Raw genomic sequence first — 22,049 nt, forward strand, 5'->3', positions numbered from 1 at the left:
GTCTGATTACTTTTTTTATTTTTAAATACAGCCCCACAAGTGTGTGAAGGGTGACCGCACAGGATTGGAACTTGGGAGAAAGAAGCAAAGTGCTATCACCCTGTAAAAAGAACGCACCTAACCACAGACTTCCATGGCAGGATCACCAGGGACACTTTGAGTTGAGATATGAATCCATCTAATCATACGAGACCATATTATACATGAAAATTTGTTTTTATAATTACTTGTGTAATGTTTTACACTGTATGGAACAAAAGTCATATTTTTTTATTTAAAAAGTGTGCCTTAAAAGTCCCGTTACTATATTGTGATATAGAAATTTATATAGCGCCAACATATTATGCAGCGCTGTACATAATTTGGGAATGCAAATGACAGATACAGACAGTGACACAGGAGAAAGCGAGGACCCTGCCCTGAAGAGCTTACAATCTTTCCATAGAATGATGTAACCAGCAATATAGTATTGCAGCAGCAATGTCCAGGATTCATTTCCTTCCAAGGTTCTGACTGCTTCCAGTCTATCAGTGTCACGGCTCCACAAGGCAAAGTGGTGGACCTATGTGTCACCCAGCCTGTGGGTGGAGACGTGCACAGGGCGCAGGGTCTAAGCAGTAGCTAGGTCTTCTCCAGAGCCTCCAGAGGTAAGGATGATGTGCGGCAAGCTACTGACAGGTTGCGCCCCCCATGCAACAAGCAGGGACTGAAGCGTAGTACAAAAGGAAAATCCAGGAGGGTAGTCAGAGAAGCCAAAAGTCAGGACCGGCAGGGAACAAGGATGGTCAGGAAACAAACAAGAGGTCAGGATGGGCAGCAAGCAGGAGTAGTCAGTAACGAGCCGGGGTCGGTACACTGAGAATCAGGAACAATAGAGATAAACAACAGTAACCTGGAAGCAGAGCCACAGGAACTCCTTGTTCAGGCAACTTCCTGTTGCCAGGTCACTTCCTTAAGAAGGGGCAAGAGAGCCACAGACATCAATCCCACCAGCAGAGGGAGTGCTGTTCCTGGGATGGTCTCTGGTTCTGAGGTAAGGGAGCAGCTGACAGGGAATGACCTGACTTGGAGCAGGAAGTATTCAGAGTGTTGGATCCAGAGGCAGAGATGGTGCTGGCTGTAGGGGGCTGCAAGGAAGGTGAGCAAGAAGGAGGCACAGGTGACCTGGACTTGTGGGAATCTGTGACAATCAGATAGGCAGCTCAATGGCCAATATGATGAGCAGCATGGTGGCTCAGTCGTTAGCACTCTGGCCTTTGCAGCGCTGGGTCCCAGGTTGGAATCTCGGCCAGGACACTATCTGCATGGAGTTTGTAGGTTCTCCCTGTGTTTGTTTGAGTTTCCTCCCACATTTCAAAAACATGCGGTTTGGGTAATTGTTTCCCCCCCAAAATTGACCTTAGACTGTGATAATGACATATAACTAAGGGGGGACATTAGATTGTGAGCTCCTCTGAGGGACAGCTAGTCACATGATTTAGGACATTGTACAGCGCTGCAAAATATGTTGGCGCTATATAAATACAAGATATTATGAGCAGCTCCCACAACAGGCTGCTGATCCTGATACAAGAAGTGATGTCAGCAATAGAAGATACCATGAACATTTCTGCTTGTTAGATCACAAGCCCATGAAGTTGATTGATTGTACTGCGATGCTGAAAATGTTCCCTGGATCCCTCTGTTTCTGAACGGCCCAAACTGAACTAATCAGAAAACACGTGAGATTGTGGTGACTTTCACCAGCTCGCTTCACTATAGGAAGCATGGAGGCTGCAAACACTCGTGTTATTCTGATCCCATGGCCTGTCTACCCATCTTCTTCTGTCTCCTATACCCTCACTACTACCCACTATTCCATACTCTCCTAGATTGTAAGCTCCTTGGGGCAGGGCCCTCTCCTCTTCCTGTGTCACTGCCTGTATCCCTCTGTCATTTGCAACTCCTATATAATGTACAGCGCTGCGTAATATGTTGGCGCTATATAAGTCATGTTTAATAATAATTGCTTTTTATCTGAGACGTGAATCCAGACAGTGCAAAGATTAGGAATTATTTACTTTTCTTTCTCACAATATTGTCTCACATGGACAAGGAGAGGTTTTACAGAAAGTGGGTCAGGTCAGGCCAAATTAATTTATTTTAAGCTTTGTGCCTCAATAGATAAATATTTTACACATAAATTTATGCACATAATGCAGGGTTTACATTATGAGTTGCTTTTCCTTTTCTTTTTGTTTCCCCTTTCATCTATTTCCAGTTTGATATGTTCGTCAATGTATACAAAGTCACATGATCACATTCTTTGTGGTTCATTTGAAGCCTGTAGATGGGATCTTATTATGGTGAATGTTGTATTTTTGTAGCACTGGGTCCATTTCCTACCAGGGGTTATCCCTGCAATTCTCTCAACGATTGTTGGAGTTCTCAGGTTTCCCATCACTCTGACCCAAATACACGTGTGTGGCTAGAGGGGTGAGAAAGGATTGCCAGCACGGGAGGTTTTATGGTCTCTGTATTGCTGCAGAACATGTCAACGCTTCATAAATACAATAAATAAATAATCCTATCAGGCCAACACTAAGGAGTTACAGCATCATGCATAAAATATATCTGACTACATAAATATTAGAACCTGTCAGTTCAGCTTTCAGTGAAGGATTAGGCATCGGATCAGGCACTGCAAATACTTCTTACCCTGTAAATTATAATTCAATATCACTTCTTCTCTTACACAAAACGCATTTATCATTGCACAGTGTAAAATATCGCAGTGTAGTTCCCCTATTCCGGCACACGATGGCAGTGTCCATTTGAATAGATTTTAAAGGGCGATTTATAGGTCGGAGATAAAAGTGATGAAATCTGATTGATGAGAAGACATTAAGGAGAGATAATGTACCAAGTCTATTCTTCATGCATCACCGTGCTGGAGTCAGCTACAGATCTGCATGAAATTCACTACAGGCTGTAAATCAGAGCGGAATCCATGCTACAGAAGTAACAATCCAAGTCCCGAGAAATGACAATTTACTGGCAGCCATTTCTGAATTCTAGGAAAGGCTGGCAATTGTATTGTTTCAGCCCCGGGGGGGAATTAAACTGGGGCAGAAACCTCTTAGATTGTATGCTCTTCTGGGTAGGGTCCTCTCCTCCTCCTGTGTCACTGTCTGTCATTTGCAACCCCTATTAACGTACAGCACTGCGTCATATGTTGGTGCTATATACATACTGATTAGTATTAATAATAATAGCCTACTTTGCATTGCTCTCCCTTTTATAAGCTCAGCATGGTCCATAAATTTAGATTTTTTTGGTTGTAAAGCCAGCAAATCTCATTTTACTTTCCTGCATCACGACAGTTCCTACTTTACTTCTGGGCTGCTAGACCTGCGCTCATGTCCTCACCTCCTTGGCCATGCAGAGAAAATACACAGCTCCTGACTTCTCATGACAGACAGGAGGACGGCGGCATCACCGCCACAGTGCTAGGTGCATGGGAGCTGTAATACAAGCAGCCTGGAAAAATAGCTGGAGCTTCTGATAAGGGCAGTGTTCCCTGATAGTTTTACCATTGGGGAATCCTTGAAATAACTTTCAGGTCTTCAATGCCCCTGCCTCTATAATTATTATATCCACAGGTCACAGTACATTAGTGTGGAGGTCCAAGCGAATAATTCCTCTTACATTAGATGGCTTTTGATTACATGCTGGCTATTAGAAAAAATGTCACCCTTACAGATAGCCAAAAAGATCATTGGGGTCACTTATACTGACCTGAGAGGAACAAAATGCCCATTGCTCAGGGAACCCCTAGCGCCCCCTGGAGGAACCCTGGATGACAAACACTGGATCTGGGGATGGAATAAGGAGATTTGAGGGCTTTAGAGAAAATGTTAGCGATTGATAAAGGGACAGAGCTTCTGGGGAAGAGGGAAGAGGAGGCCTTGTTATGTTGGTAATTAAAGGATCAATTGAGCAATTTGGGATACAGGTGGTGTCTAGCAGGCCAGGGTTTGGTCTCTTTCAGGTATTGCTGTGCAAATTAAAGTTCCATGACATCACATCCAATGTGGGGGGTTTCTTCTCCTCTCAATTTGTAATCATATAGAGCAAATAAAACTTTACAAACAGAAAGGGAGACCGGGGGTTATGGGCAAAACAGATCTGCAGCCCTGAGATCTCCCCCAAGGGCCTGGGAGAGGTAACAGACCATTATTCTGCTTCCAAATCAAGCAACTAGGAGGCGCTCCAAGCGTCTGACACCTCCAGCATTTGACACTTCCACGTGCGTCGGATTTCTGGACCCTCCCCCAAATTCCCTGGCGATGCATTAAAAAGCATATGGAAAGCAACAAAGGCACCTGAAATGTACTGAAACTTATTAAAGCATGGGAAGGATCCAATGTTACGTTTTTGGGATTCTTAGCAAATCTTTCCTGGTCACAGAGGTGAATAAGTCCCAGGTGAGGACCCAAACATGTAACCAGATGGGCAGTGTCCTCCAAGCAGCTGGAGCCTATAGGAAATTGGATTTTGCCAAATTGCGCGAGTGTGGTATTACCACCAGAACGTTTGCTGCCTGCAACTATGCACCAAGTGATACTGCCCCCTAACAATTGTCCAGGTATTACAGGTATTTACACCAGGACTGATTCACCTCCCAGCTTTCCTGTGTCTGGGCAGCCATCATGGGCTGGGGTAAAATGAATGTCATCAGCTGCAGAGTGGGAAAATCATGGAATTCACGAAAGGTGAGACCAAGAAGAAGGGTACGGAATGCTACCTATAGACACAGCCTGAAGTTAGGGCAGGAGATTACTGACCAGAAAAGGAGCAAAGTGTGGGGGCAATAGAAGAAGAGGGTACTTACGTGAATCTTCCCAGCGCAGGAGGTGGAGCTTCCAGGCGGAGTAGTACAGAAAGCCCAGCACCAGGAAGAGGCAAAGAGCCAGCAGCAAGTTCCTCATGAATACCAAAACTCCCATCTTCATAGCATTCCCACGCTCCTACACGACCTGCGCCAAAGAGAAATCATGATAAGTAGGCAACTTGTCACAGTCCAAGGAACAGAGTAAGTCCAACTGCATGCTACAACCCAATATTCAGCCCAGACAGGAGCTAGAGGCTGGTAGCAGCCCGGTATTGTGACCCAACCTCCCAGCAAAATGGGTCTGGGGAGAGCACTGCAATCTGTATAGTAAGAAGCCGGATCATGCACTAGGCAAGCTACACACAAGCTTTGAGCCCAGTGAATGTCCAAGGGCCCGGGTATAACATTCATGCTTCCTGCATTAAACCAGGAGGATAGAATAGGGGAAATATTACCCCTGGGTGGATCAGAATCGCATTATTATTTGCAGGGATCACCAAACTCCTTGTATACGCCTTTATCTCTCGTCTTGAATATCTTTCACAGTATGTGAATGGCTGCGCCCGTAGCCTCTCACTTGTCCTATCCACCAGTTGCCTTTCTCTGCATCACGATCATTAGCTGCAACCAGCACCAGGTGTCCTTTATCCACTTAGTATTCTCACCTCCACAACATTTTAGTGGTTTGAATCTTTCATACATATACGAAGACCTACTTATTAACTTCAAAATTTCATCTGCTGTGAGGTTACATTCCAACTTACCCATGGTATTAAATCTTATTGTGCAAATCTAATTCAAGCAAGCAACTCACTTCTCACGAATTCTTTAATTGACCAGCGTTACTATTTACTGTTTTACAAAGCAATCAATTTGTACAGTCTGCATACCCTGTTTCCCCTATTATAAGGCACTGTCTTATATTTTTTGAAATGCCAAGATATGCCCTAGGTCTTATTTTCAGGGGGATGTCTTATTTTTCCATGAAGAAGACTTTTACTATCCTAGTTTCAACTATATATATATATTTTTGTGTATTGTTAGGTTACCTTTATTATATAGTGACACCATATTTTATTTATGATACTGTCTATTATTATGTTTTGTTATACAGTTGCTCTGACTCTCTCTATATGAGTGGGTGCTGAGGGTGCTTTGCCCAGAAAGCAGAGAGTCAGAGTTACGAAATAACACATTTATTCAGCATATTCCCCCCTGAGACTGATGCACTTGGTACAACATAGTTGCAGCTTTTCTAGACCGTTCAAATAAAAGTCCTTTGGTTGGGCCGCAAACCAGCTCTCAGCAGCATCTTTGACGTCAGAAATGTACTCAAAATGTTGCCTCTTCAGGTGTTTCTTCAAATTCGGGAACAGATAATAGTCCGAAGGGGCCAGGTCAGGTGAGAAGGGGGGATGGTGGACCAAACCCAGGGTGTTCTATTTGGCAGCCACAACGTTGGACGTGTGCGCAGGTGCATTGTCCTGCAAAAAAAGGATCCCTTTGGTCAACTTTCCACGGCGTTTTGTCTTAATTGCCTCCTTCAGCTGGTTATTAGTATAACATCTCGTGTTGCCTTACTTTGCACTGTTTTTTGATTGCGCATTCGCATCATTGTCATTCATAAATCGTTTATTGTTATCACCATACTCGCTGAATTTTGTTTAAAATATAATTGCCAAAAAAAACCTGTCTCTTTTCTCCTTCTTTGATGTCGAATAATACCCCTATTATTGTACAGCATGACGGAATATGTCGGAGCTATAAAAAAATATTGTGAAATAATAATAGATGAATATGTAGGAGTATAAATCTGGCAGGGAGACAGATCTAAGGTCTGTTATACACAGAATGGAGCTTTATTTCTCCCACACGTGCAGATGTTGCAGCTTTTACATTTTTGGCTGTCTACATTATCACCATAATTACTAACCTGAAGAATATAACCGCCACAGCATACAAATCCGGCTGTACAAAGTGTCTTTGTAATACAGAGCACTGGAAGTCATCATTTAGAATTATACGTGCAGATTATTTGTGATCGGTGTGATAACTGCACATTAGGTAACACTTACATTGTTGATGTCTCTATAAATCCAGTGACCTCCCCAGAGCCTTTTAGCTGGGCGCACCACCCAGCACTTATCAGAAACCACCTAGATGTTTTTGGGTGTTACCTATAGGTTGGGACACTTCATGCGGCTGCCACACGCCTTTTTCTTGCCATCCACTTTAAAAAATGTTCTGGGTTGAATGCTGAAATATATTGGAAAGAACGGAAATTGCTGAGTGCCAAGCGGGTGAATTTGATCTCCATCAACCTGGAGGATGAAGCTGCAGAACCGTCTCAGAACTCTGATGTAAAGAGAACCTGTCTATCATACACACTTCACGATGTGTATACTACTGCTGCCGGAGATGTTCTTCCCATACATCTGTGAATGTCTGTTCTTTGATCACCTTTATTCACCTGGGATGATTAAACATGGATTCACTCATGTGTGGCCTGTTTCCTAAGGGCCTGGGTTGAGGGATCTGAGGGGGCCGGTAATCAAACCTGCACCCATTGCTGGTGGGTTTAAAGTAGAGCAAACAGGGCAACTGCTTCTCTTTCCCGAGGGGGCAGATGACACAAAGCCAAGGGTATAGGGAGCAGGAATGCTGTGCATGTGGGGCCCCACTTTATATTTTGCTTAAAACTGCCCCCCAGGTGGACAATGACGGGGTTCGACTATTTTGTCCCTGCTGGACATTGCTGTCTCCAAATCCCATAAAGCATCAGATACTTCACCTCTTACCCACTGACAACAGCACAAAGATTTGCAAATCTCTCCAAACTCTCACCCAGTACAGAAGGCAGCACCGGCCAAATGTAAGAGCACAGCCGCCATCACCCAGACATTAACACTTTGTGAGCCACAGACCTGGAAAAAGCATGCAGCAAGTAAAGTCAAAACATCGAAGTTGTATCCTTGTCATTGGACCCAGCATCAGACATTGACTGCCATGATAACTGCAGCATGTAATGCCAGCTTACACAAATGTAAATGTATGCAACGGAGAGGTAAGTACACGCTGCTGCAGGATTAAAGCAAACCTGACTCATTACCCAACCACAGCTCTGCAATACTCAGACATTTCACCAATGCTTCATCCCATACAGACCCTGCAAATACAGAAAATGTTCATGTGCAAGAAATGCACTCCGCTCTAATTTCTATCTTATGGGCTGACAACCCGATGATACGCAAAATCCCTCCACAGCCCCTCCCCCACCAACCTACCTGATACACAAATCCCTCTACAGCTCCTCCCCCACCCACCTACCTGATACACAAATCCCTCCACAGCTCCTCCCCCACCTACCTACCTGATACACAAATCCATCCACAGCTCCTCCCCCACCCACCTACCTGATACACAAATCCCTCCACAGCTCCTCCCCCACCTACCTACCTGATACACAAATCCCTGCATAGCATATGTCCCACTCACCTACCTGATACACCTACCTTATATAATGCCAACATATTATGCAGCGCTGTGCATTAAATAGGGGTTGCAAATGTCAGACAGATACAGACAGTGACACAGGAGGAGGAGAGGACCCTGCCCCGAAGAGCTTACAATCTAGGAGGTGGGGAAGTATCCATCTCCTAAACCCCTTACTACTTCCCACTATTCCATATCCCCCCACAATTGTGTGATACTTCCCCTCCTCTTAGAATGTAAGCTCTTTGGGGCAGGGTCCTCCCCTCCTCTTGTATCTGTCTGTCATTTGCAACCCCTATATATTGTACAACGCTGCGTAATATGTTGGTGCAACATAAATCCTGTTAAATAATAGTAATAACAAAATAATTGCAAGGATAAAACTCACCTCTGTGCAGGAAATGTTCAAGAAATCTGCAGATTCACACAAGCTGGACTACAACTCTCAGCATGCTGGAACTTTTAGTTCCTTATCAGAGCATCATCGACTAGTCACCTCATCAGCTGGGTGTTGGTGCTGTCACTACATCGGGGTGAAGTTTCCGGGGTCCCTGGGTGGCCCTCATACGTTTAGCACTCAGCCCTGCCCATAGTCTGAGCCCAGTTAGGATTGTCTGCCCGGGGCTTCCTCCTTGTGGCACACAGACACCGGGACCCATCTGCTGGGACCGGCTCCAGGAGCAGTGCACACAAAACAAGCCAAACACGTATGTTTGTTTATCTTATAATAGCGGTTTCACTCTGCAGGGCATCCAACCAATACTTTCACCAACCATCTGCAAAACGGAAACCTGGGCACCGCACCATCATTATTCCTCAGACAGACCTGAAAAGGGCACAAAGCTGGCGACCGAATTCAGGATAGGATTCACTTACAATGAAAAGTCTGATTCCCTCGGTTTGTTTGGATTTATTACGCAAAGCAGAAGTAACCTGGCTGAATCGCATGGAGGGGGCACGGAGCTCTGCGCTTCATAAACAATGAATATTCTATTATTATTATTGGTATTATTATTATACATTTATGACTATTATTTATATAGCGCCAACATATTACGCAGCTCTGTACATAAATTAGGGGTTACAAATGACAGACAGATACAGACAGCGATTCTCTGGAATGGTCTTCCTCCCCCTATTCAGCTTGCTCCTACTTTCTGCTCATTTAAAAGAGCCTCTAACCTCCCTGGCGTTATTATGTAAGTATTTTTAAAAGTCAAACGGGTACATTTAAAAATACTTATTATTTTAAATTTCCTGCCTGCTCCCACCTCCCAGCCGCAGGTTACATTGCTGGAGGACCCCCCAAGCACATGGCGACGAGGTAAGCGTTCCAATCCCATTTAAAATTCCACCCCGAGTGTGGCTTGGGGTTACCGCTTTAGGTACTGAAAATGAACCCTGAGCCACACTCGGGAATACCGCCATGGAGGTTAAAACCCAACGCTTCCAACTCACCTACCCGTCTTCTTCTGTCTCCTAAACCCTCACTGCTCACCCACTGCTCACCCACCATTCCATATCCCCCTCCTATTGTGTGATACTTCCCCCACCTACTAGATTGTAAGCTCTTCTGGTCAGGGTCCTCTCCTCCTCCTGTGTCACTGTCTGTATCTGTCTGTCATTTAAATCCCTATTTAATGCACAGCCCTGCATAATATGTTGGCGCTATATAAATATTATAAATAATACATACATACACACACCTGTAGGAAGGTGATATCTAGTATGTACCAACCTGAGTATTACAATGTATCACCCAGAATGTAACTCCGCCAGTCCTGATCAAAGCGACATCTGGTCGAACACGGCGCTTTAATTTAATAAGTATTGGCCTTGTCATTTTTCATGCATTAGACCTCACGGACGTTTTCCCCAGCATTTAACCGGAGGCTTTAAAAGCCCATGTTTGAAATTCCCATGCATTCCAATGGGCTAATCTACACCAGGACGTAAATTTAGGCACGTTTATGAGCGCTATTTATAACGTGGCTTGCAATGTTTAAAAAATAAAATAAAAATGGAAAACGCCCAAAAACGCTGGTAAATGCTTCTATTGATTTTAATGGATATTATTATTTCCAGTATTCACCCCGGGCACCACCCAGCACTTTCAGTAACCACCCGGCTGTTTTTGGCCGTGTCGGGTCACAATTCCGGGGCTTCCACCCACATACAGCTTCTTCCCACCCAGCCGAAAACATTTCTGTGTTGAAAATGGATTTCTATAACATTGGCTACAGTCACAGATATAGAATAAGTCAGAAGCGTCTTGTAACTAAAGGGCCCGTATGTTACTGGTCGAGGATTTAACAATTCATGTGATACAAATCTAGGATAAACCTTTTAGAAGAATGAATATTGCTTATTAATGTGAACGCTGTTTGGGAATTTCCATGCTTTGACATGTAATCTCCGGTCTACTGGCTGTCAGGACAGAAAGGCGACATCGATCATCAGGCTAAGCACAGAGCTGATTGATAGGTGTGTGGTGGTAAGTGGTCAATAGTGGCACAGTGGTTAGCACTCCGGCCTTTGCAGCGCTGGGTCCCAGGTTCAAATCTCAGCCAGGACATCTGCATGGAGTTTGCAGGTTCCCCCTGTGTTTGTGTAGGTTTCCTCTGGGTACTCCCGTTTCATCCCACATTCCAAAAACATGCAGTTGGGTTAATTGGCTTCCCCCTAAAAATTGGCTTTAGACTGTGATAAAGACATACGACCATGGTAGGGACATTAGACTGTGAGCTCCTTTGAGGGACAGCTAGCGCCATGACTGTGGACTTTGTACAGCGCTGCGTAATATGCTTGGGCTATATAAAAACTGGATGACAATTATAATAAAAATATCTGGGAGATATTGATCATTACACGCGGGCATTTACCTACTCCCCAGCATATCGTTCCATCTTCCTTCTCTTTTTCCTCCTTCAGACAATCCCTGGCCATCCTGATTGGCTGTGCTGGGAAGATGTAACTAACGCGCAGGCGAATGGGATTTCATTTGGGTGATTCAGCAAACCTGGAATGGATCTGATCCATGACTGCTAACAAATAGCAAATTACAAAACTCCATTCCAGGTTTGCTGGATCACCCAGATTCACTGATGAAAGTGTATCTTCTCCAGTCTTGGAGAGCTTTCAGGCCCATTGCGTTACAATGTGATTTCTATGAGAAGTAATATATTACATTAGCAGAGATATTGTGACATTGTATCACTCTGGGATCTCTTTTAGATCTGATTAGTGTTACATTAGAGTAATTATTTTTAGTAAAAAATTTTCCCAGAAGTGCCGGGAAATCCTTTAGATTTCTATGGTGTCTGCAGTTCAGAATTTATTATTATTATTCAGTATTTATATAGTGCTGACATATTACGCAGCGCTGTACAAAGTCTATAGCCAGGTCACTAGCTGTCCCTCAATGCAGCTCACAATCTAATGTCCCTACCATAGTCATATGTCATTATCACAGGACAAGGACAATTTTTGGGGAAGCCAATTAACCTAACTTCATGTTTTTGGAATGTGGGAGGAAACGGGAGTACCCCCACACAAACACAGGGGGAACCTGCAAACTCCATGCAGATAGAGTCCTGGCTGAGTTTAGAACGTGGGAACCAGCGCTGCAAAGGCCGGAGTGCTAACCACTGAGCCACCATGCTGCTCAGAATGCAGCAAACTGCATGAGACTGAACCCTTGTAGTTGATAAACAGATTATCACCGAAGCTTAGTAATCTTCCAAGTTCTATAGATTGCTTTAAGAAAAAGCTGGATGATTTCTAGAAGCACAGAATATAACTGGGGATTAAGGCTTTAATGTAAAAATCACAGTGACTGTTGATCCAGGGAACATCCGATTTCCTCATGGAATCAGGAATTTTTTTTCCTTTTGGAGCAAATCGTACCTGGGGTTTTTTTTTTGCCTTCCTCTGGACCAACTATGTCTTACAGGGTTTTATATCTAGGATATGATTATTTCCCTACTGGTTGGACTTGGACTTTTTTCAGCCTGACTTACTATGTAACTATGGTATAAATACTGCATTAATAATGGTTTTTCATCAATATTCCTCTGCAGGAAAATAAATTGGTTGCATTTTTGCACCTCTATGGCTAAATTCTTCTGCACACTGTTATGGATCTAACGTTTCCTTCACCAGGAGAGGCTGATTACACAGGGAGAGCCTCCCCAGTGCTCATGAAAAGAACAAAAAGCTGCACTGGAGGAAGGAAGGTCACACAGATTCGGCCGATTTGCACTAATCACCCCTACGGGTACAGAGACTGCAATCCATACAATGCACAGGGAGTCGAAGCTGCAGAGGAGGACGTCAATCAAAAAATAGATTCCTAGATTGTAAGCTCTTCGGGGCAGGGTCCTCCCCTCCTGTGTCACTGTCTGTATCTGTCTGTCATTTATAGCCCCTATTTAATGTACCGTGCTGTGTAATATGTTGGCGCTATATTAATCCTGTTTATTATTATTAGTAACTATAATGGCTCTTCTATTGATCATTAATTGATATGAAGCACATTCATAGTTTCTATTGTACAAATATTTATTGGTCAGATTAATTTGTTGGTGTTGGTCAGATCAGATATTCGGATTTCACGTATATTTCTGTAACGGCTCTTTAAAGTTGTGATTGCGTTTTACATTTATCCAATACAAGAAATACCTGAATAGGACATAAAAATGACATTTACTTCAATGTGCAGCCAATGTGGTAACATGAAAAGTGAATGTGAGCCTCAGATCTCAGCCTAATGAGGGTAATCCTGAGCCGGTCCGGCTCCCAGGTCACATGACTAACACCTGGACGGCTGCAGGATTACCCTCATTATAAGAGGCTCTTCTATTATTAATATTTAAAGCTCCCATGAACACTGCACAGTGATTGGACCATCTGTGCTTTAGTATTGTTATCCTTTCAGGTGGATGTCTCAGTAATGTATGAGAAAAATGAACAGCAGTCAGTGAGTTTGCTTAAGTAGGGATGTCGTCATTAGTGTGCTGCAGGCAGGAGGAGGTATTTCCCCAGTCTTTCTCTCTACCCCAGTGATCAAAATGTACCAAAAACTGCTCAGGCCCCGGGATTTGTATATTTGTGTCATCTCTCAGCCGGCATGTCAGACAAGGGAGAAGATGGAGACTCTAATACCTGAATAAAGATGTTCTAGGATATCCACCCAGTACAGACTGCCCCCAATATCCAACCCATACAGAGTGCTCCAAATATCCACAAGTGCAGACTGCCCCCGATATATACACCCAGTACAGACTGCCCCCGATATATACACCCAGTACAGAATGCCCCCGATATACACCCAGTACAGAATGCCCCCCAACATCCACCCAGTACAGAATGCCCCCGATATCCACCCAGTACAGACTACCGCCAATATCCAACTCAATTACACTACAAATGTCAGAACCTGGAAGAAGGGCAAACACCGAGATCTACCCTGCGAGCAAAACACCGGAGACTGAAATATCACCGGCAGGGAAACAACTTCATTCACATTCAATGTGTCATGAATAAAGGTGAATTAATATTTATAATAAGTTTAATACATTGTTAATACAAGTTTAATACAATGTTTAATAAGTTTAATACATACATTACATGGCAATTCCTGGTGATATCAGTATAAGAATTATTTGTATTTATTTATATTTTTCCAGGTAACATAAAAGCCAAACTCTGCAGCAAAGGCAACAAATACAGGGTTGGTGCCGCCCATATATCGCAAACAGAATAAAACAGTTATGTATGTGGCTGATCACTAATATGTGCTAATGTGAGTTGGGCTTTAATTTATAGAAATATATATATAGAAATGTATATACAGATTCCTACAACTAAATGCTCCCGTATGACAGTCTGAACTCATAAATCCTATTGTTCTGTTTGATTTGTAAACCTCATAAAATGCACAATGAGCCAAATCCTCCTCCATTTGTCTCACGCGCTCCCCTACCAGGTACTGCAGATCACAGTGGCAATGAGCCTGATTTATTAAAGCTCTCCAAGACTGGAGAAGATAGACTATCATGGGAGAACCTGGGTGACCCAGCAAACCAGAAATAAATCTGGACCAGGAGTAAAAAGCATTAAAGAAATTATTTTAAGAAATCCATTCCAGATTTGCTGGATCACCCAGGTTCTTCCCTTCTCCAGTCTTGGAGAGCTGTTATAAATCACGGTCAATTTGTCTCCTGTAAGGAATTAACCCGATGCTTACCTGTCCTGCTTCCTACAATGCTGAGCGTTTCTGTTATAAAGAGAAACTTCTCATTGAGAAACTAACACTCCTGGAAGTCTCTTAGGTCCTCGCTATGCTCTATGGTTCCCTATACCATAGCGGTGCAGTGCTTAGGAAAGGCTACGCTTCAATTCGGCAGGGGACCGGAAATCTGTCAGTCTTAAAGGGTTGAAGTTGAAGGAAAACGACCCTTTAGCTGGGAGCCCCACCCAATAGTTTGGGGGATTACTGTACGGCTGGGTCACAATGCAGTTGGGGCATAATACAAATCCTGCGACTAAGCCATCTGACTGATAAATATATGGCATTTACTTCTATGTGCATAACCTTGGCTCCAAGACTTTTCTAGAGCTGCCCCGATTCCCAGGAATGGTCTCCTCGCCCTATTTGGCTTGCTCCTACTTTCTGCTCATTTATAACCCAACCCTTCCCCCTCACCTACCCGTCTTCTTCTGTCTCCTAATGGAGAGCTGTTATAAATCACGGTCAATTTGTCTCCTGTAAGGAATTAACCCGATGCTTACCTGTCCTGCTTCCTACAATGCTGAGCGTTTCTGTAATAAAGAGAAACTTCTCATTGAGAAACTAACACTCCTGGAAGTCTCTTAGGTCCTCGCTATGCTCTGTGGTTCCCTATACCATAGCGGTGCAGTGCTTAGGAAAGGCTACGCTTCAATTCGGCAGGGGACCGGAAATCTGTCAGTCTTAAAGAGTTGAAGTTGAAGGAAAAAGACCCTTTAGCTGGGAGCACCACCCAATAGTTTGGGGGATTACTGTACGGCTGGGTCACAATGCCATTGGGGCATAATACAAATCCTGCGACTAAGCCATCTGTGTGATAAATATATAGCATTTACTTCTATGTGCATAACCTTGGCTCCAAGACTTTTCTAGAGCTGCCCCGACTCTCTGGAATGGTCTCCTTGTCCTATTCGGCTTGCTCCTACTTTCTGCTCCTCAAAACCCAACGCTTCCCCCTCACCTACTCGTCTTCTTCTGTCTCCTAATCCCTCACTACTTCCCCACCATTCCATATCCCCCTCCTATTGTGTGATACTTCCCCACCTCCTAGATTGTAAGCTCCTCGGGGCAGGGTGCTCTCCTCCACCTGTGTCACTGTCTGTATCTGTCTGTCATTTCTAACCCCTATTTATTGTACAGCGCTGAGTAATATGTTGGCGCTATATAAATACAGTTAAGTATTGTAATACAGGCAAGCAGTGCATCAGTTTTATTCTGCTGCACGTATGTTGATTGAGTCACCTAAATAAATTTTAGCTGGAGTTCACCTTTACCTCTTGCACAATCTGTATTCTCCTGACCAGGCGCGATGCTGCATGATTACCCCGAGTTGGCTGGGATTGCTGAATCTCACATCATCCATATGAAAGATCTGTACCATGTGGCACTTTGATTTAGAAAGGAATGTGGACACAATGTAACTAATCACTTCTCACAGGTGAAGAATCAGGAAATCATTTTAATATCCGGCTCTGTTATTGCCATGCTGGAAATGTCAACAGAGCAGAATAACAGCAAAGATAATAAATGATCATTTTATAATTATTTCTGCAGCTCCTCATTATTAACACCCCCAATGCATACCAACACAAAGACAAATCATTTATTGTACAAAACATTATAGATGAGGACGCACACCTAACACATGAATGGGATTTGTATTTATTGTATCTTTGTTGTCTGTTTTTCCTCTAAATAAAACTTTATTATACAAAACAAAGAATGCCCAAATAATACTCAGCATGGTGAAAATAACATCATAAGCCGGACAACTTTCTAAACTTCCAAAAGATGCAAAGCCACAGGGCAAAGTGCTACATAGAGAAATGTTATACATGCCAGACTTATCCAACCTTCCCACCCACCTACCCCAGACACAGCATACCCATCTACCTACCTAGGCCAGACACAGCCTTCCCACCCACCCACCTACCCCCCATGCACAGGCTTATCACCTACCTACCCCATATGCACAGCCTCCCCACCTACCTACCCCATGCACAGCCTTCCCACCCACCCACTTACCTACCCCCATACACAGCCTTCCCACCTACCCCATACACAGCATTCCCACCTACCCCATACACAGCCTTCCCACCCACCTACCTACCCCATACACAGCCTTCCCACCACCTACCCCATACACAGCCTTCCCACCCACCTACCTACCCCATACACAGCCTTCCCACCTACCTACCCCATACACAGCCTTCCCACCATTCATCTTCTGCTGCCTCTCTTTTCAGTTCTCTAGATACTTTATAATTAAGATTGTAAGCTCTTCGGGGCAGTGTCCTCTCCTCCTCCTGTCTCACTGTCTGTATCTGTCTATTATTTGCAACCCCTATGTATTGTACAGCACTGCCTAATATGTTGGCGCTATATAAATCCTGTTAATTAATAATACATTGGTGGAGCCATTTTATATCCTGTCCATCCACTTCTGAAATCTACACAGCACTGCTACACACCATGGCCAAGTGAATGACACCAACACCATGCAGAGTCTTTAACAGATTCAAAAACAATATTAAATGGAACAAAAGTAAAAAAGCAAAACAAAAGGGGCTTCCCTATTAACTTAAAAAAAAAACAATCAGACATTGATAGGGATCGGCTGTTCTGTTTATGGATTTGATGCGGTGGGAGCAGCAGGTGATTGTTCCATATAGATTAGGTGATAAGAAATCAATTGTTTGTCAGATGAAGTATACATCTAAAGAATCTGTTTTTATAAAACTGGGAATCTGACATCAACTACTGCCATTGAAACACCTGGACCTGGAAGATTCCCCACAAGGGAATGTTTGAAGGAATGTCAGATTCACTGTTTTATACATAGAGCTCTAAAAGTGAATGTCTAGCAGTAGTTACAGACTGTAAGCTGTCCTCTCCCCATCTCCAATGTACTGAATAGACAGTGAGGGTGCAGCAGTAGACTGATAAGGTCGCCTCTTCGCTCACTCATCCTCCTATTACTATTGTTCCCTATCAGTATCTTTCCAGCTAAGCCCAATGGTTTCTCTAGCAAACCCAACATCAATACGCAGTACTACTACAGGAGGGAAGAACCTGGACCGACTGGTAGCTAACAGGAAAATATTAGATAAAGCCAACCAGCAGCCAATCAGAATCATTTCTGGCTGAACACTAGAGGGCAGCAGCTGCAATGTCACCTTCCTGCCTACAGGAAAACTCCATGTCCCATGATCCCTTGCATTGTGCATGATGGATGGGTGTGGTCACACTTGTAGTCTCAGCTCTGTACAGCACAATGGGGTGGCTACAAATGAAGCCAATCTGAATGGAGCATGAATTGTAGCCTTCAAAGGATAGAAGGGATATATGGGGACTGACTCAACACAAGGAAGGAAAGAATGGATCTCTAAAGTCCAAATACGGCATCAGGCAGGCCTTTACTGCAGAAAAGAATAGGCGACGTCCCTCCTAATCTAAGCATTCTTATCTGCCTGATCGCTGTCCTTGCTGGCAGCTCAATCAACGACTCGTTATAAAATCACATTTATTGCCGGCGATTTCTCGGTGGTGTTAATGGAGATCAGGGTGTCAGGGAGTATTTGTCATTTTTTTTGGCTCCTCATACACATCAGAAAGCACTGTGACTGTGAGGAGGACTCTGAATGGCCGATGTAAGTGCAGGAGAATGATGAAGGAGAAGGAGGATGAAGAGGAGGATGATGATGGGAATGATGAAGTAGAGGAGGATGATGAGGATAATGATTAGGAGGAGAAGAATGAAGGAAAAGGATGATGGAGAGAATGAAGAGGAGAAGGAGGATAAGAATGATGAAGGAGGAAGAGGATGAAAATGATGAGATAAGAGGAGGAGGGGGATAAGGAGGATGAAGAGGAGGATGATGATGAGAATTATAAAAGAGAGGAGGGTGATAAAGAGAATGGGGAGGATGAGAATAATGAAAAGGATTATGAGGAGAATAATGAAGAGGAGGAGGAGGAGGATAAAGAGATGGAGGAGGATGAAGATGAAGAGGAAGAAGAGCAGGAGGAAGAGCAGAAGGAGGATGAGAATGATAAAGAGAAGGAAGATAATGATGAAGACGAGTACGATGAGAATGTTGATGGGTATGATAATAATGGGGAGGAGGATGATGGAGAGAATGAAGAGGAGAAGGAGGATAAAAATGATGAAGGGGGTGAATGATGAGAATGATGAAGAGCGGGAGGAGGAAGAAGATGAGGAGCAGGATGATGATGATGAGAATGAAAAAGGGGAGGAGGATGATGAAGAGAAGGAAGAGGATGAGAATAATAAAAAGGATGATGAGGAGAATAATGAATAGGAGGAGGATAAAGAGATGGAGGACAATGAAGATGAAAAGGAGGAAGAGCAGAAAGAGGATGAGAATGATAAAGAGGAGAAAAAGGATGATGATGATGAACAGGATGAAGAGGAGGATGAGAATGATGATGGGAATGATAAAGCAGAGGATGATCAAGAGGATGATGAGGATAATAATGAGGAGGAGGATGAAGGAAGAGGATGATGATAATGAGTAGGAGGACGATGGAGAGAAAGAAAAGGAGAAGGAGGATAAGAATGATGAAGGGGTGAATTATGAGAATGATGAGGAGAGGGGGAGGAGGAGGAAGAAGATGAGGAGCGGGATAAAGATGATGAGAATGACAAAGGGGAGGAGGATGATGAAGAGAAGGAAGAGAATGAGAATGATGAAAAGGATGATGAGGAGAATAATGAAGAGGAGGAGGATGAAGATGGAGAGGAGGAAAAGCAGAAGAGGAGAAGGAGAATGAGTATGATGATGGGAATGATGAGTTATTTGATGACATTATGACTTAGTTGGTATTGCTGAATTCCGGTTTTGTTCTTCACATGACTGGGCTGTCAATATTCCGGGGTATATTCTCTTTCGTAAAGACAAGAGTCAAAGGAAAGGGTAGTGGTTTCTGTCTGTGGGAAGTGAATTAAAAGTGAATGTGAAAGAAGAAATTGCGGATGGAACAAGCGATGAGGTTGAGGCATTATGGGTGAAGGTGAATGTGGGGGTGAATAGCACACAATTAATGATTGGAGTCTGCTATAGGCCCCCCAGTGCTAAGGAAAAAATAGAAAATCAACTACTAGCACAGATAGAAAAAGCAGCAAAAAGTGGAAGTGTTTTATTCATGGGAGATTTCAACTACCCTGACACTGACTGGAGTACGCTCTGCAATTACGAGATTTTGACACCAAGCTGTGCAATTTAGACCGCAATATCTCACCAGATCAGGTGAACTAAAATATAAAGATCCAGATTCACCGGGGGAACTACAAGAAGAATATTTATAAAGTGTAAACTTTTCTTTTTTTGCACGGATGGGGTTGGTGCTGACACCCCAGTCATGAATTTTAATGAATTGGGCAGATTTGTTTCTTCATTCCTCATGCTGATCATGGAAATCACAGCACAGACAGAAGACAGAACAACAAATGTCCGAAGGAAAACAAGGGGGCAATAAAGTGAATTTGTTTTTTTTCTTGCATCATACATTGGCAAATCAGAAGAGAATTACCCAAACACAAAAAAATGACGAATAAAGCTTATTAAAAAATAAAAACTTTACTTGTAGTAGGGCCCCACACTGAAAGAGTAAAGCAGAAGTTTGGGTCGGGGGGTGTAACAGCAACTTTCTATACCCCTTGGGCCCCCCCCCCTTCTCTGGCCATCTGACTTCTGGGTTATGATGGGGTCCATTGTGTCCCCCTGAATAACGCAGGACTGCTGATCCTGCATAGTATGGAAAGTGCCCGCGACCGCAGCTTTAAAGTGACTTAGGAAAGAGGGTGCGAGGGCGCAGAACGCACAAGGGAAAGCCTGAGGGGGTAAGGAAATAAGACCAGCAAAACCACCCTTCACATACCCCCTATCCCCATCCCCTCCACAGAATATTTAGGGCTGGATTGGTAGAAGCTGTAGGTGGATGGCAGCCCCTCTATTGTGACCCAACTTTTCAGTAACAGCCGGGTGGTGCGCTGGGACAGCTCCACTATTGAGGAGGGGTTTCCTGGAGCTGGTCTTGAATTTGACAAAAACAAAGTGTTATGGGATCGGTCTGACCTAAGGGCTGAGTGCTGTAGGGAGTATTGTTCTATACCAGTATTGGGGGGGGGGCTTTGGCCCCTTGAATCATTTCATTGACATTGATAAGGACTGCAATAGGAAACTACCAAAACACACACAAGGTGAGTGAGACAAACACAGGGCAAACACAAATCACCCATGGAGCCTGGGACCCCATAGGGGTAAAGGGAGCAGAGGCAGATCATCCATAGAGCCTGGGACCCCATAGGGGTAAAGGGAGCAATCTAAGAATATAGAAATCTGCTTTTCCTATCAGTTCCTATCAGTGATGGACAACCAGAAGAGAGCGCAGAACACACGTATGTAATGTATATGCTGTACACGCCTCTGCCCTGAACATACAACACGCATGTTTAACACATGTATCTATTCCTATGCATGTACAACGGCCACTTTATTAGGTACACCCAATCATCTCCTATCCCAAATATCTGATCAGCCAATCACATGGCAGTAATACATTTCTTACAATATTATGTTTCCTATTTACACCAGGGCCACCATATCAGCAACTGCAGCTCAGCTGCTTCTTATTGCAAATATACTTTATGATCCTGCAGAAGAGATCCCTAAATGTACAACACGTCCAACCTTGGAGCAAATGGGCTACAGCAGCAGGAGATCCCACCAGGGGCCACACCTGTCAGCTATATACAGGCACCTGAGGCTACAATTCACACAAAGTCACTAAAATTGTACAACGGAAGTCTGGAAAAATGTTGCCTGGTCTGATGGGTTTTTAACAGTATTTATATAGCGCCAACATATTACGCAGCGCTGTACAAAGAGTCATGTGACTAGCTGTCCCTCTAAGGAGCTCACAATCTAATGTCCCTACCATGGTCATATGTCATTACTACAGTCTAAGGTCAATATGGGGGGAAGCCAATTAACCTAGCTGCATGTTTTTGGAATGTGGGAGGAAACCGGAGAAACTCATGCAAACACGGGAGAACCTGCAAACTCCATGCAGATATTGTCCTGGCCGAGATACGAGACCCAGTGCTGCGAAGGCCGGAGGGCTAACCACTGAGCTATTGACTTCTTTTACAATATTCAGATGGTGAAAACGGGGTCCATCCTGCCCTTTATCACCTTCTCAGACTGGTGGTGTCATGGTGTGGGGGGTCTTTTCTTGGCACATCCCCCCCATACCTGACCATAGTTTAAATACCTATTATTGTCATCCCTTTATGCCCGCAGTATCCCCATCTTCTGATGGCTACTTCCTGCAGCATAGCTCCACAATCACCAGAACTCCATCCAATAGAGC

At 43.8% G+C, this 22,049-nt stretch overlaps 1 protein-coding gene across 1 annotated transcript in view; it reads right to left on the bottom strand.

The window, feature by feature from the left end:
- Nucleotides 1-22,049, bottom strand: part of ST3GAL3 (ST3 beta-galactoside alpha-2,3-sialyltransferase 3) — a gene marked incomplete in the record, with an annotated part of 186,073 nt that overhangs the window by 147,683 nt on the left and 16,341 nt on the right. The window contains 1 exon segment of the mRNA XM_072419309.1: nt 4,874-5,018. Coding sequence (XP_072275410.1) covers nt 4,874-4,994 — 121 coding nt within the window.

This window comes from Pyxicephalus adspersus, chromosome 8 (assembly GCF_032062135.1).
Source record: "Pyxicephalus adspersus chromosome 8, UCB_Pads_2.0, whole genome shotgun sequence".
NCBI lineage: Eukaryota > Metazoa > Chordata > Amphibia > Anura > Pyxicephalidae > Pyxicephalus > Pyxicephalus adspersus.